The sequence below is a fragment of the Sphaeramia orbicularis genome, chromosome 3 (genome assembly GCF_902148855.1).
Source record: "Sphaeramia orbicularis chromosome 3, fSphaOr1.1, whole genome shotgun sequence".
Classification (NCBI taxonomy): Eukaryota; Metazoa; Chordata; class Actinopteri; order Kurtiformes; family Apogonidae; genus Sphaeramia; species Sphaeramia orbicularis.
In genome coordinates, this window is record NC_043959.1 from 10,974,404 (window position 1) to 10,990,735 (window position 16,332).

Below are 16,332 nucleotides of genomic sequence, written 5' to 3' on the forward strand. Positions count from 1 at the left end.
TCAACCTGAGCCAACCTGGAAAGCTTCGCTCTTTATGAACCAAACTTCTTAAATCAGCCACTCTCTTAAAACTGTCGCCCAAAACGCCCAGGAATGTCGACTCGATTCTGCGTTTCTTAAGTATTAACAGCAAAATGTTCAAACATGTATCAGATGTCACTCTCCACGGTCTGACCCCTTGATTCCCCTCACAGCTCTTTCACTCACAGACCCTACTCCCCCTCACCTTCCCAATTTCCCAACATTCCTGGGCTGTGCCCTATCAGTCAAAGGGCCGATTCATGGGGTTAATGCCGCTGCGAGTGCAGACAGGGCTTTGAGACAGGATGTTTGGCTGATACCTTGCTCTGCTTAAGCAAACAAGCCACCAAAATATGATTACTGAGAGCAGACAGGAGGCGGTCTTCTTGACTTTCTTCAGTGCATCTAAGCCAATACTGATGCCCATTAAGTATCTTTGCCTTGCTTGCTTCCACATGTCCAAATGCCACAGCCTAATGGCAGCAAGATGGACAAACGGTTGGTGATTACAGTGATCTCATATGGTTGAAAATGACAAAGATATACTATATACTTACACTAACAGAAAAGAGTGTGCACTGTAGCTACATCAGGCTTGGTCTACAGGAGTGTTTTCCAACCTTTTTTAGCTTGTGACCCCATTTTAGCATCACACATTTCTGGCGACCCCAGACTTTCAAAACAGAGACATTTTGTTGCTGAAATTAATTTAATTTTCCTTGGTCAGGATATGTACAGTCAGTCCAGCTTGTATTTACAAGGCGACAATTAAAACTGAACAAACAAGAACTCAAAATGTGAATTATGAAAGAGCTGCAGCATCTGAACCCTTAGTGGTCTGAGCCTATTTTGGCTGTTTTTGAGTCCTTTTGATTTTGTCTTTATATACTATATAAACAAATGTTTACTATACCCATGTTTGGGATCTTCTTTTTCAGCACAACTTCATCTATCTCATCTGCCTATTATTTTTTTCACTTTAACCTACTAAATCAACACAAAAGGACAAAAAACACACAAAAAATATAAAATCCGATTTGAAAAATGTATATAATTTATTGCATAAATAACATAAAGATGCTTAATGAACCTTTTCAAAGACTTTAAAAGTGAATATTGGTTCCAAATATTAAGTATATAAAATCAAAATTGTAATAAATTAAAAATATACTCAAACATTTGACCTAAAAGAATATCTTTACATAGGCGTTTTCTCCGGTTTTCTCAATCAATTACTAGAAATTTCAGGCGACCCCATTTGAATTCCAGGCGACCCCATGTGGGGTCCCGACCCCAAGGTTGAAAAACACTGGTCTACATACACATACATTAAAAAAAGTGATGGTAAGTCAACTCCTTCCTGAGAAAATCTTCAGCACAAGGGAGAGAAACATCATCCTCAGCCTAAGTCAGTACGCCTCGCTGCTTGTCTACAGGTATGCCTGGTTGTGTGCTGTTTTGAGTTATGGTACTATTTCAATGTGTCTGCAAATGTTCCTTCAAAGCTATAAACTTTTGACCAGTTTGAGCTTCAGTGTTGGAGCCTGATCAAATGCCTCCCCTATGGACACATCAGTTTGATCCACTTGGCCTTTGAAGCTCCTCCCCCTCTATACTGCATAGGGATCCCCTTATGAACTGGGACTTAGATCCTGGACTGGAGGGTCTTGGATGCTACTTTCCTGCAGAGCTGGGCTGCCTATGCATCATGTTTGTCTCATATGGTCCATTTTCCTCATTATGACGGAGAGGGCTTATTTCTTCCTTTAGCTGAAGCAAAACATATTTTGTTTTATTGTAAGTGATCGCTGTCACGTAGGAACCTAAGTTCAGTGATAGTTTCCGGGGGCACACATGCTTGCAAGTTGTAAGTTGTTAAAAGAAACAAGTTTAAGTTTATTTTTCATGTTTCTCATTTCCCTCTTGGATGTTATGCCAGTGAGGTATGTTTATCAGTTATATGTATATGTATGCAAATATGTTCAACTTGATAAATACTAATCTTAAGTTATTGTTTTGTAAGTTTGACAGTGAATTGGTGAACGTGGTGCATTTGTGGACAAAAATAAATAAATTAACCTGTGGAAAGAACTGCGGTGTTATCATTAATGGGACGCAGTGAAACTTCCTATTATTACTGGAAACATAAATTGTTTTTCTTGTTACTTTGACCCAGACTGGTCCTGATTTTAGCTCATTTATCCACAGCATTTCCTTGCTTGCTGATTTTCCTGTTTACAAGTGACATCACACTAATCGTCATTCATTCAGCTAGGGGGAGGAAATTCCCGGCCTGGATTCCCCCGGGATTGACCTGGATTCCACCTCCATCTTTGCTCTATTGACTATGTCATTCTTCAGCTGCTGTTGATTAGACCCTGCATACAAATGATGATCAAGATGAATCATGTACTACTGTTGTTGTTCCTCGCTGAACTGTGTTTGCCAAGTCTCTACAGGACTGGCCCCAGATCCGACGGGAGTGGGAACTCCTGTCCAGTCAATTCTTGACTTGGTTGCAGCGCAAAGGGGAATAAGAAGAATAGGATTTATCTGACACTGTGGATTTGAGCAATCTGTTCAGGGTCAGCGGTCTTTATGACAGTTTCAGTGTTACTTGTTTTACATGGGCATGTAAAAGAAATAAAGAATTCAAAGGTTTATTATAAGAGTCAATATAAAGGGCAGAGAGAGCGGATTGTAATGTCATTGTTGATCTCTGGAAATGTGCAGCCTAATCCTGGTGCTGATACAACTACAATTCTAACACCCCAGCTGATTTTAAAACAAGGTCTGGTCTAGGTTTTCTTCATCTGAATGTTTACAGTGTGTTGGGGAAAATGGATATGATTGGAACATGGGCTCAGATGACTAATGCAGATGTCATGATCTTTTTGGAAAGCTGCTTAACAAAATCCTTTCTTAATAAGGATATTCATATTGATGGATATAATGTTTACCAGAATGACCATCTTGGTGTTGCAATCTTTGTGAAATGGGTTTTGTGTAAAGGTTTGACTACATCAGTGAGCAGGCAGTGTGAGGATCTTGCATTGGATCTGGAGGTTTCCAAATCCTTATACATAACTGTTGGTGGTTGTTCTAGGACACCCTCAGCTGAAAATGGTTGTAATAGTTTTGGATTTTTCATTCTAGTTTAGTTTTATTTAGTTTTGACTTTTTTTTCTCTAATTCAGTTAGTTTTAATTCATTTTTAGAGCTGATTTGCAAGTTTTTATTAGTTTTCATTTTTTTCTAAATGCTTAGTTTTAGTTTACTTTTAGTATTAATTTTACTTTCGTCGTATCTTTTCTCTTCTTCGTATTCAAATAAATCCCAGACAGGACTCTGAATTCTCCAAACATTAGTCTCCATGTTTCCAGGTAGAGTGGGGACCAGAAGACGACTCTAAACGATAAGTGACGAGAAGTGAAGGACCGTGAAGTGCCGTATGGTACCAACAGCTAAATTGCTAGAGTGAAATAAATCGAGTTTGTATCAATCCGACATTGACAAAGATGAAAACGAAGGGAATTTTATCCATAATTTTTATACGTTTTAGTTAGTTTTGTAAACACACAATACAGTTTCAGTTAGGTATCATTTTTGTCTTTTAATTATAGTTTTTATTTATTTCAGTTAACGAAAATATTTTTTCAATTCTAGTTATTGTCATTTCGTTAGTTTAAGTTAACGATAATAACCTTGCTCATAACTGATCTTGACTATAAAGACATAACAGTTTCGGGTGACTTAAAATGGAATTTGTTGCATCCTCATCCTCAGATAATTGCAAAGCACACTTTGGCACTTTAAATCTGTTTCAGGCTGTGGACGGCCCTACTAAACCAAACATGAAGGCCCCTCAAAAGCCATCTTTCATTAATTTAATTATAACCAACATGGCTGATAAATACTCAAAAACTTTCATATTTGCAAATGACATTAGTTATCACTGTGTCATTGCGACAGTCGGAAACACAAACATTCTGTGTCAGATGCTCAACTTTCAGCGAATCCAACTTTTAGTTTTACTTCTTTTGAAGTCTCGTAGGTGCACAAAGCTGTCAGACTTTTAGATACTTCTAAATCAGCTGCTCTTGATAAATTAGAGCATTTTTTAATACGCCTAGCCACTGATTTTACTGTATGTCCTCAAAAGAGACATTTTTAACTTGTCTCTTTTAACCAATGAAATTCCATGTATATGGAAATCTGCCTTTGTTCTACCTCTTTTTAAAGGAGGTGGCCCCACTATGCTCACAATTATCCTGGGCAAGGCACTGAGACATCTCATCAGTCATCAACCCAAGGAATTTCTACATAAGAACAAAATACTATGTGCCTATCAGTCTAGTTTTAGGAAATCACAGAGCACAGTTACTGCAGTTTTAAATTTTCTAAATGATTTCATTGCCTCTGGACAATAAACAACATTGCAAAACCCTTTTATTGATCTTTCCAAAGCTTTTGACACAGTGGATCATCTACAATTGAAATTAGTAGTCTACAATTAATCAGTATTGGACTTTCAAATCAAGCCATCAGCTGGTTTGATAACTACCTCACACAAAGAACACAGTGTGTACAAATTAAAGGTCGCACATCCAACTTACTTGCAGTTAGAAAGGGAGTACCACAAGGGTCAGTCCTGGGACCTCTCCAAACATCCCCTCACTCAAAACATTTCCAATGCCAACATAAATTCTTATGCAGATGACACATTCATATACACACCCAGCCTGGCTCTTACACAGCTCTACTGCGCATTTAATATTGTACAATCAAAATATTATGATTTAAAATTAGTTTTAAATTCAACCAGAACAAAATTTACGTTATTTAAATGCAGTCAAAGCTACTGGACCTTCCTCTAACCTCTAATCACCACTTCTCACGGCCATCAAATTGTGCGAGTATCTGAATAGGGACGTCTTAGTATTTTAATAGATGATTGACTGTCCTTCACTCCTCACATTGAGCAATTTTTAAGAAGACTGAAGCTAAAGTTGAGCTTCTATTTCATGATAAAATCTTACTTTCTTTTGATGCTCCACAGAGACTTGTTGCTGTCACTTTCATGTATATGCTGGATTTTGGGGACATTATTTATATGAATGCATCATCACAGTGCTTACATGCTCTTGATACAGTATATGATAGTGCTGTTAGGTTTGTTATAATCTTCAAAACACACACTCATCGCTGTGTTTTATATACTCAAATCTGATGGACAGATGTTTTTACATGCAGACAGACAGTGGTATTCTTTTATTTGTAAATGTATACAGGTCTGCTTCCATCATATTAACTGGTTACGTCTGTCATCTAAAATGACTTGAGTGCCATCAAATGTTCAAAAAAGGAAAACAAAATATGGATGTAAAAAAGTATTGAATAGCACAGTGAAAATGGAGAATTTTCATTGGTTCTCAGAGATGAAACGATATGAACATTTCATATCATGGTTATTGTGACCAAAATTTTCACGATTAGATTATCCTTATTACATTTCACACATTTCAACAATATTGCGAGTATTGTTGAAATGTGCACAAAATGTTCAAAAAACACTTATACACACACTGAAATAAAATGAATGCGGGTGGGTAGTGGGCTCAAAAGTGAAAAAATAAAAGAAGATTCACGGAAGAAAATAATTTGCAGGACATTTAATTGATGATGATCATTTAATTTCACCGTGGTTGATCCACAGCCAGTTTGTTTTATTGTGAAGTGAGCCTCACCTCTGTTTATGTCCAGCCACAGACGTCACTGAGCTGCACATATTAGAGATTTATTGATGGCGTATGGTTCAGCCAAAAATAAAGCCCTTAAAAGTGAGTTACTGTGTAGACAATGTATTTAATCAAGGGTCGGGTCGGGTTCAAAGTTCAAATAGTTTTAGATTTTTCATTATAGTTTAGTTTTATTTAGTTTTGACTTGTTTTTTCTCTAATTCAGTTTGTTTTAATTCATTTTTAGAGCAGGTTTACTAGTTTTTATTAGTTTTCATTATTTTCTAAATGCTTAGTTTTAGTTTAGTTTTTTAAAATCTTTTATCTTCTTCGCTGTGGAATTCAAATAAATCCCAGACAGGACTCTGCTGCTTTCTCCTAACTTTAGTCTCCATGTTTCCAGTTAGAGTGGGGACCAGAAGACGACTGGAAACCACAAGTAACCACAAGTGACGGAGCCTTAAATATCATATGGTGCCAGCAGCTAAAATTGAATGAGTGAAATAAATCGATTTCATATCAATTCGACGTTGACAAAGATGAAAACTAAGGGAATTTTATCCATAACTTTTTATCCGTTTTAGTTAGTTTTGTAAGCACACATTACAGTTTCAGTCAGTTATCGTTTTTTTCTTTTAATTATAGTTTTTATTTATTTCAGTTCACGAAAATGTTTTTACAGTTCCAGTTTTCGTCATTTCGTTAGTTTTTGTTAATGATAATAACCTTGGTCGGGTTGCGGGTCTAATGTACGCCGGTACGGGAGGGTGCGGATTGGACATGAAAAAAATGTGGGTAATGGGTTGGGTTGTGGTACTCAGCTTTGCCGGTACGGGTTTGGAAAAGTGGACCCGTGCAGGACTCTGCATGCTGGTGCCTTCCACCATGTTTTCAGAGGCTAAACATTGCAAACTGTGCATGTGCACCTGGACTGCTGCTGCTTCTCCAGGGAATGAGCAGTATCACTGTGAGTTTTTCAAAGAGTGGTAATTAAACACAGTTTTAATGATAATTAGAATTTGAAACAGTAATACTAACCGTCTGGACTTTTACCGCTGTTTATCATTATGCCGGTAATCGTTACATCCCTAGTTCTCATACATCATGTTTTTCTTTTCACTGTAGCCATTGTATGTTTCTCCTGGAGCTTGAGGGACATTTAAGTTACTTTTTTTTTTTTTTTTTGGAGTGGGGGGGGGGTCTGCTTCCCTGCTTCCACTGTGCGAACTCACATTAACCTTTTATCTGACACAACTTGTTCGTTTCCGATACCAATTCCCAGGTTTTGTATATTAGCCCATACAAATACTGATCTGATACCAGTGTAATAAACTATTCATTCAAGAGGGTACCTTTATTGGACAGGGATGCTAGTGCCTATCCCAGCTATGTTTCGGGCAGAGGTGGGGTACACCCTGGACATGTCGCCAATTCATCACAGGGCTAACATGTAGAGATGAACAACAAATCACTGTCAAATTGACACCCTTAGGCAATTTAGCTTAATCTATTAGTGCATGTTATTGGACGGTGGGTACCCGGAGAGAACCCACACAAACACAAGGAGAACATGCAAAGAAAGCCCTCCCCCCGCCCCAAAGGCTTAATATTAAACATTGATTTCTAACTTTGTAAAATAATATGTGACAAATGACTATAACGCTTCTAGAGTATTTTACAATTCTTAATCAGTGCTGGTAAAAGTTGCTGTTGAATAGATCAAGTGATTAACTGTTTTTTTGTGCATAGGAAATCCTGGAAGCAAACACACATCACATTTGTGGATATATATGTACATTAGGGATGTAACGATTACCGGTATAACGATAAACGGCGGTAAAATTGCCGACGGTTAGTATTAATGTTTAAATTCTAATTATCATGATAACCGTGTCTGATTACTGCACTTTTAGGGGAAAAAACGCCTATGTATGTCAAATATTTGAATATAGTTTTAATTTATTACAATTTTAATTTTATATACCTAATATTTGGAACCAATATTCACTTTTAAAGTCTTTGAAAAGGTTCGTTAAGCATCTGTGTGTTATTTATGCAAGAGATTATATACATTTTTCAAATCGGATTTTATATATTTTGTGTGTGTTTTTTGTCCTTTTATGTTTTTATAGTAGGTTAAAGTGAAAAAAAAATAACAGATGATATAAATGAAGTTGTGCTGAAAAAAAAAAGATTCCAAACATGTGTATAATAAACATTTGTTGATATAGTATATAAAGGCAAAATCAAAAGTACTGAAAAACGGACAAAATAGGCTCAGACCACTAAGGGTTAATACTTGAATGTTTCTGCAACAGAAGGTACATTGTGCCAATTATTTTATTTGTTGTTTTTTTTTCAAAATACAACTTGGTTAAATTTTTTCAGTGTGTGTATTAGTACTTTTTGAACATTTTGAGCACAATTTCAATAATACCGTGATAATAATGATAACCATGATAATTCTGGTCACAATAACCGTGATATGAAATTTTCATAGCGTTACATCCCTAACATACATGCTTTCTAATTTAACTTATGAATCACTTTAGAATGAGATAAAACATCAAAAGAATAAGGTTAAAAGCAGCAGTACATTATAGTGCAACTGGATTCTTTAAATTATGTATATTTGTGTTAATGATGCACGTTACTTAATACGCGTCTAAAGCATGAAACTTCATTCTACATCATGTGCAGAAGTCAAGGAGAAAACCTTAGTCCTTCTGCGACAAACCTGCTGATTGGTGTGTTTGTCCTGACAGAACCCCTATGTGAGTTAGTCTGAAACGATCTTATCACCGAGTCTGAAATTCCTCTCTGTCTCTTTGCCTGTCACACAGAAACACACACAGAAACATACACAGCACTTCCAGATCTTGACAATAAGCAGCTGAATGACACTTTTTGTTGGTGTCATAGAGGTCTGAGTAGATGAAGCCAACCAAACTTCCAGTAGACATTTCTTTCTTTTTTTTTTTTCAAAGCAGTGTTGTTTGCTGTGGTTTAAAGGGAATGTTAACTGATTGAATGATAAAAGAGGCCCGGGCAAAGGTATGTATGGACCACACCCTGCTCCTGCAGCTTTTTTTTTTTTTTTTTTTAAGCTAGGCCGCATAGATTTTTTTAAAAGGAACAAAAAAGATGCTGAAGAGCCAGAGAGTATGTTCAATGCTTGTATTTGTTGTTAAGAAAACATTACAGGCTTTTAGAAGATGTGCCAGAGGATCAGCTGCACAAAAAAGATTCATTTACACTATTGAAACAGCTAAGCAACATCAAGGGTTTTTAAGCTATGTTCAATTCTTTGATACTTGTTGGAATAAGCTTTGTATGGAGCTAATTTCCTGCCTAATGGCCTGACAAAGCCCACAACAAAAGCTACAGGCAGATTTTTTTCGCTATCTCTGTTTAGCCAAGTCTAATTCCTACTCGTGCTCTTGGCCTGAGCTCCAGTTCTCGGTTTCAGAGCTCTGGAGTGGGGGGCAGGGGAGGAAGAGACCACACACACACACACACATACACACAAATCCAACCAAAAACTTGACTCTTGATTGACACTGATTGAACTTTGAACTCGGCTACCATTAGCACATATTTGTGTTTATGTTTGGTCAATGTAAATCGCCACTTGTTTAAACCTCCTGCCAGTGAAGAAAATCCATTTAGATCGTTGTCTTGTGAAGTTAAACAATCACCAGTGAAGTAGAGATATTCTTTTTCTAATTTCCGCTCATAGGGTTCTCAGACGTTTTCACAGATGAAATTGCAAAACTTTTCAATGACGGCTGTACTGTACTAGCCTGGCTTTCCACTGAAATTTTCATCAACCATTTGGCAAAACAAGTAGCAAATGCAGCACGCACACATTTTCAAAAAAGAGAATGTTTAGCAGTCATACATGGCCTTCAAGTACCAGCCATAAGAAATAAAATAGCCAAAAATACAATCCTGATGATTTTACATGAAGTCTGCTCTTTCACGCGACATATTTTCATACAAATAGGACTAAACAAATGAAATATTAGACTGTTTAAATGCTTAGAATTGCAAAAGATCCACTTTTAGCAAGAATTACAGTGAGCTAGTTGCAGAAATGGTAAATAAACACAATTTCTCTTGTCTTGTGATATTAAGGATGTAGTGACATTAGAGAAACAGTGGTACTGACTCAGAATATATTTTGTAATTTTTTTAAAAAGGTTTTTCTGTTACTTTAATTTTGCATGTTTGACTTTACATTTCTCAAAGGCCAAACTACATTTTTGTGAATAGCTGATCAAATTCAAATCACAAAATTCACTGCAATATTGGCTTGTGTAGTTACATACACAGAAAAGGCTACAATTCAAGAAACCATATTATGAAAGATTTATGGGGATGTAATTGTAGAAATAGTAAAAATAGATAGATAAATAAACACAAATTATGCTGTCTGGGCACATAATGGATTTAGCGGAAGCCGAGCAGAGACAGATGTTTTGTATTTTAGGCTAGTTTCAGTTTGTGTGTTTGACTTCTAAATGAGTAATCTGCATTTTCCTTACTAACCAACCAAGTAAAGGTTTTCCAGGTACCACGCTGGCCAGTTAATGTGTAGATGTATAGGATTGGTTGTTTTCTTAAGCATGTTTTCATCTTGCTGCTGGTTATATATTTTGTGATGATTCTGACGAAGGTCACGGGCCAGGACAGGTTGGTCTAGATGTAAGAAAGTTGTTCCACACTACAAGTACTGCTGAAGTTCTTTACCTGCTATCTTTTTCAAAACTTTAGACAATTTTACTTCTAGGCTGGAAAGCTTGAATTTAAAATCCCTTGACTTTTCCAGGTTTTTCACAGCCGTGGGAACACTGAATTCAGAAACGACCAAAAAAAGCTTCTGTAGGAGAACACACACAATTAAGTTTGATTTTATACTGCCGTCTCCTCCAGCTGCTCTGAGATGCCGTGACTACGCTCCACAGCCTTCATAGGTGCCCATTCACCTTTCAACACCATCCACAAGTGAGTCCAGGGAGGCTTGATCGAGTGGGTTTGTGGGTTTCTCCTAACGCTACACGGACCTCTCCACCCAACCCCAGCACATAAACAAATAAAGCTCCAGTTTCATCATCTAGAGGGGGCTGTTTCCCGTCCAAACACAGCCCACTTGAACCCCCCTCCATTTCCACACACAAAACTCTACACCTCCGCCTCATCAGAGCTGCTCCGCTCCCCCGCCCCCAAAATGCCAGCCTCTTTCCACTGCTCAATTGCCAAGAGGAATGGAGGGATTTGAGGGAAGAAAGAGGGAAAGGGGGGGATGGGTGGTTTTCGAGGCAAAGGGATTGTGAGTATGTGCAGGGATCTTATTGCAGCTTCATCCCAGTGAAATATTTTGCTGTGGAGAAAACAGAGAGAGAGACAGAAAGGCTACACTGCTGCGGTATCTAGATAGTGAGAGTCCCCAGACCCCCACCGGGCCCTCCGTGCCTCCCTGACAATAGAAGCTTTATGCACAAAGGTTTTTGGTTGTCATTTCAAAAAAAATTTGAAAAGTCACACTTGTGTTTCCGAAAGTTTCCACAAGTTTCTTGTTTAAGAAATAAACAATCACCTGCCCAAACAAACATGTGCCTCTTCAGAAATATTTGGGGGCTTTTTTCTCGTTAATAACACCAGCTCCTCACCTGTGTAGTCTCTTGGCGTAACACGAGGCGGGTTGGAGAAGAGAGGGGGCACAGTTTCAGTGTAAGACAGAGCTGAGTCTGGAAAATGTAAAGGAAACAACAGAGTGAGACCAGGCTGTAGTAGTGAAAAACTTTAAAAGATTAGTTATTTGAAACTTTACCCACTGGAAAACCTAGATAAGCATTTCTCCTGTTATTATCCCTGACAGTTTGATTGGTGGAATTATAAGTGTATTTATCAAAGCTTTTCAAAACATTAGTTTCAACGCTATTCCAGTCCCTCTGCTGTAGACCAAAGATGAACTGTAGGTGTTCTAAAAGACTACATGAGCACAGGTAAATACCAAGAAGCTCTGTGGAACTCTAAACACAAGCAGCTTTTCAAAGACAAACTGAATTTTAAAACTAAAAATACAACAGTGACATCTTCTGTGTCAATTACTAGCTTGTAATGTGGTAGCATTTTTTTCAGACTCACCCAGTGGCTTGTGTTGATCTAAATGGGACACAGAGTATGGGGGAGGAGGTGACTCTGAAAAAAAAAAATCATAATAATTAGTCAGTTGAAAACTGCTTAAAGTAATTTTGAATAAGAGGAAAGAAGAGCTAAGAGGAAAAAATAAAGTCAGCACTTTTTTGCTGAGAACTGTACAACCATCAAAATATATGCCATTACTCTGCTTTATGCTGTCTTTATTTTATGAACAGTGATGTTGGACTGACTTAGCTGAATTTCCATCACTTTGAGAGTGTCACTGCTTCTTCTACATGTCCATCAGAAAATGCTAATTATTTCACATAAATACAGGATGACTCAAGTGTAAAAGAAGCCCAGTACATAATAGGGCTGCAACAACTAGTCAACAAATAGTTAACAGCAAAATTAGTCAACGACTAATTTAGTTGTTGATGGGTCATTAGTTACATCATCATGTGTATTCCACAGCAATGTAATGTATGCACCGTGTCTGTTATGCATAAAATGCACTTTTGTCTAAGGAAAAATGTTTATTTTGTTGCTGATTGTAACTTGAGTATTTAGTCGTTTGTTGAACAAATTTTGTTTGGCACTGGAATTGTTATGCACAAAATGCACTTTGTTTATGGAAAAAAGGTATTTAAATGCTGCTGCAATATTTGTTGAATATTTAATTAAATATTTAACAAAATTTGTTATGCATTCTGATTGTTGTGCACCCAAAGTTCTTGGAGGAAAGGAAAGAAAATGTATTTAATTGCTGCAATAAATATAGAGCCTTTACTGCAGTTCATAATCTGACTAGTTAACTAGTTACAGTGGTCGCTGACAAGTCAGCTACTGAAATAGTCATTAGTTACAGCCTTTACTGTCATGAACGGTGTTGGTTGGACTCATTTACTTGAATTCCCGCAACTTTGAGAGTGTCACTGCTTCTCCTACATGTTGAAATAAAAAAATGAAGATTATTTCAAACAGGATGACTTGCGTGTAAAAGCAGCCCAGTGGTGCTCCTGCACCAGTCCCTCCAGTGTGCACTGGACTTTTGGCTGCGGCCCCTTTAAGAGCAGAGCCAGTAATTGCCGGAGCCCTCAGTCAGTCAGATACCCAGCGAGTCAGTCTGGCGCCAGCACTATGCAAACTGTATATTATCGGCACTCCTTCACCTAAATAACAAGAGGAGGACCTCCTTGTCAGAGAAAAAAGAGCCTAAGTGCAACTTGAGAGCGACCTTCAATTGGATGATGTGGGAAGCAAAGTTTTACGCAAATTTAAATAAGTGTGTAATGTGTTAGGAATGTTAGAGGACATGAAAATAATGTTTGAACAAAGTCAAAGCAGAGTTGTGAGACATTATAAAACTGGAGCAGGCAGTAAAACATGAGATTACTGTAGGTGGAAGAGCATCTGAGTAGTTTATTCAAGATGATTTGAACAGGTGGATGAGTGTCACAGAGGAGTTCATGTCCAGTTCAGTCTGACATTTGGATCAACAGCAGCGGCATCTGACACACTTTAAACACTCTGATTTAGGAGGAAATCCCTTTCATTTTATGACAACTACGTGCCTACACGCAGTCAGTGTTTATGCTGCATAGTTTCTTCAAACACTGTAAGAAAGTGCCACCATGTTTCCACTGGTGTGGGCGTGGAATTCTGAGCAAACAGTCAGTGATGCTCAGTCTGGTGAAAATCAGGACAAGAATTAGGTCTCTGTCCGAGGCCTCAGATCCCTCTGAAACTGAATTATTGTCTTGTTTCTACCCCCCCCCCCCCCCAAAAAAAAATAAAAAATAAATAAATAAATAAATAAAAAACAAACAGTGTTGTTGTCCTCACCTGGCCCACACAGGCGGCTGTAGTGGTAGGGGTTGCAGCACACCTTTGCGCCGTCCACTGCGCCGGAGCTCTGGCACAGGCAGAGCGCCTTCAGCCGGGCGGACAGCTGCAGGTCGCTCCAGCGGAACAGCTTACACAGGAGATACTGCGGAGAGATGCGGTGGGCTCCGAGCCGCAGGTCGGTACTCGGCACCATGACGCACTCCCCAGGTAAACCTCCTTTGGTCTCCACAGTCTTCAACAAGGCTTCTAGAGATCTCTCCTTTAGTCTCTTTAGAAACGCATGGGCAGTACCCTCCAGTTCCTCCTCTAACCCCGCATACCTCGGGGCGCACTGACAGGGCCCCCCTCCATCTTTAATGGGGGCCCAATGAGCGCTCCGAGGTCTCAGATACCATTCCCCAAACAAACAACACGTCACCGTCCTTCTGTCGCCGTGTCCCCGCGGTGCGCCTCGGTGCTCCCGGACGCACATGGCACCCCGGTCATCGTCAGGCTGCTCCTCGTCCTCCCTCTCTGGGATTGCTGTCAGGTCCCCAGCCTCTCCCGTGAGTCCCGGAGCCGGGTCAGTGTGTGTCACCGAGCGCGGCTCGTTCCTGTGGAGCTTCGCTGAGTTTCGGCCACATGGTCCGGTCCGTCCTCCCTCACCTCGTCTGCTTCCATCCCGCCCGTCGCTCTCGGTGACCAGACGGCTTCTCCAGAGTCGCCGTACAAGACCTGAGCGTTTCGACTTGAACATACGACAACCTAGACAGTTCTGGATGTGTCGTATCGGTCCCGTTCGGGTCTTGGGATATGCCACATCGATTTAGACTCGTCGCACAAGAGCGAGTGTTTGTGCACGGTGCGCACAGCATGCGCAGCCGGTGGTCCGTGTCTGATGGGGATCCCGCAGCATTAGAAAGTTCAAATCACGCATATGTTGCGTTAAACAGCAACAAAACACTGAAACAGAGAGGGCTACATGCAGACACTGCTGGGTGACCTGCTGTCTCCAACTCAATGAAGCCTCAACTTTTGCCAGCTCTCTAAAAACCCTCTGCCCCCCAATACTTGGGAAATCCCGCACACAATCCGCAAACCATAGTTAGACCACTTCAGGAGCGGAGTCTGAATTAACAGCAAAAACAGCACCACACAGGCTACATCCAAAACTTTACCAGAGTTTGAACTCGGGCTTTGCGAACTCTTAGAAAACCTTCCAAAACTCTTCCTTCGCCTCTGACATAATCCTCTGTGCACTGAAAGCCCGATGTTTTCCGCGGCTTTCGTGGACGCAATAATCCAGTGTCAAAATCCCGTCTACAAGCAGAGGGGACTCCAGGGCCAAACTCCAGGACGAATTCCGTACTGAGAAGTTGTGTTAAAGAGAGCTGGAATGACTCCACTCTCCACTCCCACGTCCGTGAGTCCCCTTCGCACACAGACGCACTCACGCACATGCTCCTGCAGGAACCACAGTCAAGCCAGAGCAGCACACCGCAGCAGCTGGGCCCCGAGTCCCAAAATAAGAGCATTTCCGGAAAACCTGACCACCAAGGAAAAGTTAGAGATTATTAGTAAAAAGTAGAGCTGCAGCTGTCGATGATTTTTGTAATCAGTAGTTATTTATTTTGTTATATTCGACTAAATGATTATTTGAATAGTGTAAAAAAAAATGTTAAAATGTGAACAAGACATGTCTGAAAGTGAAACAACCACAGAAAGTAAAATGACAAATAAAAATATTTAAATACAAATAACGACTATATATATAGATACATAGTAATAAAAACATTATAAAAGTATATGTATATATAGCAGAGCAGATCCAGAAAAAAATGGAAAGGGGTGTGCCATGAAAAACATACACGTGATATCCTACTCAGACCTGTCATATTCCTCCAAGACTGCTTGCTTTGTTTACGGAATATACTGTGTATTACAGTCATATTTCACAACACAATATACAGGGTGGGGAAGCAAAATTTACAATGAACATTTAGTTGTTTTTTCTCAGCAGGCACTACGTCAGTTGTTTTGAAACCAAACATATATTGATGTCATAATCATACCTAACACTATTATCCATACCTTTTCACAAACTTTTGCCCATATGAGTAATCAGGAAAGCAAACGTCAAAGAGTGTGTGATTTGCTGAATGCACTCGTCACACCAAAGGAGATTTCAAAAATAGTTGGAGTGTCCATAAAGACTGTTTATAATGGAAAGAAGAGAATGACTATGAGCAAAACTATTACGAGAAAGTCTGGAAGATACTATTAAAGAAGAATGGGAGAAGTTGTCACCCGAATATTTGAGGAACACTTGCGCAAGTTTCAGGAAGCGTGTGAAGGCAGTTATTGAGAAAGAAGGAGGACACATAGAATAAAAACATTTTCTATTATGTCAATTTTCTTGTGGCAAATAAATTCTCATGACTTTCAATAAACTAATTGGTCATACACTGTCTTTCAATCCCTGCCTCAAAATATTGCAAATTTTGCTTCCCCACCCTGTACACTTTAATCTTAATTAACCCTGAGGCTTAGAGGTAAATGTCACATCCCAAAAAGTAGCAAGACAGTCAGATAACAAATAGGT

The 16,332-nt window shown here is 39.1% G+C and overlaps 1 protein-coding gene across 1 annotated transcript in view; it reads right to left on the minus strand.

Annotated features, from left to right (window-relative positions):
• LOC115417049 (mothers against decapentaplegic homolog 6-like) overlaps positions 1-15,179 on the minus strand; it is a 39,034-nt gene extending 23,855 nt beyond the window's left edge. Inside the window, exons 1-3 of the mRNA XM_030130994.1 lie at positions 13,749-15,179; positions 11,910-11,963; positions 11,432-11,509 (exon numbers count right to left, since the gene is read on the minus strand). Of these exons, the coding sequence (XP_029986854.1) occupies positions 11,432-11,509; positions 11,910-11,963; positions 13,749-14,487 (871 nt within the window). The 5' untranslated portion in view covers positions 14,488-15,179. The remainder of the gene's footprint in view (positions 1-11,431; positions 11,510-11,909; positions 11,964-13,748) is intronic.
• Between the last annotated feature and the right edge of the window lie 1,153 nt (positions 15,180-16,332).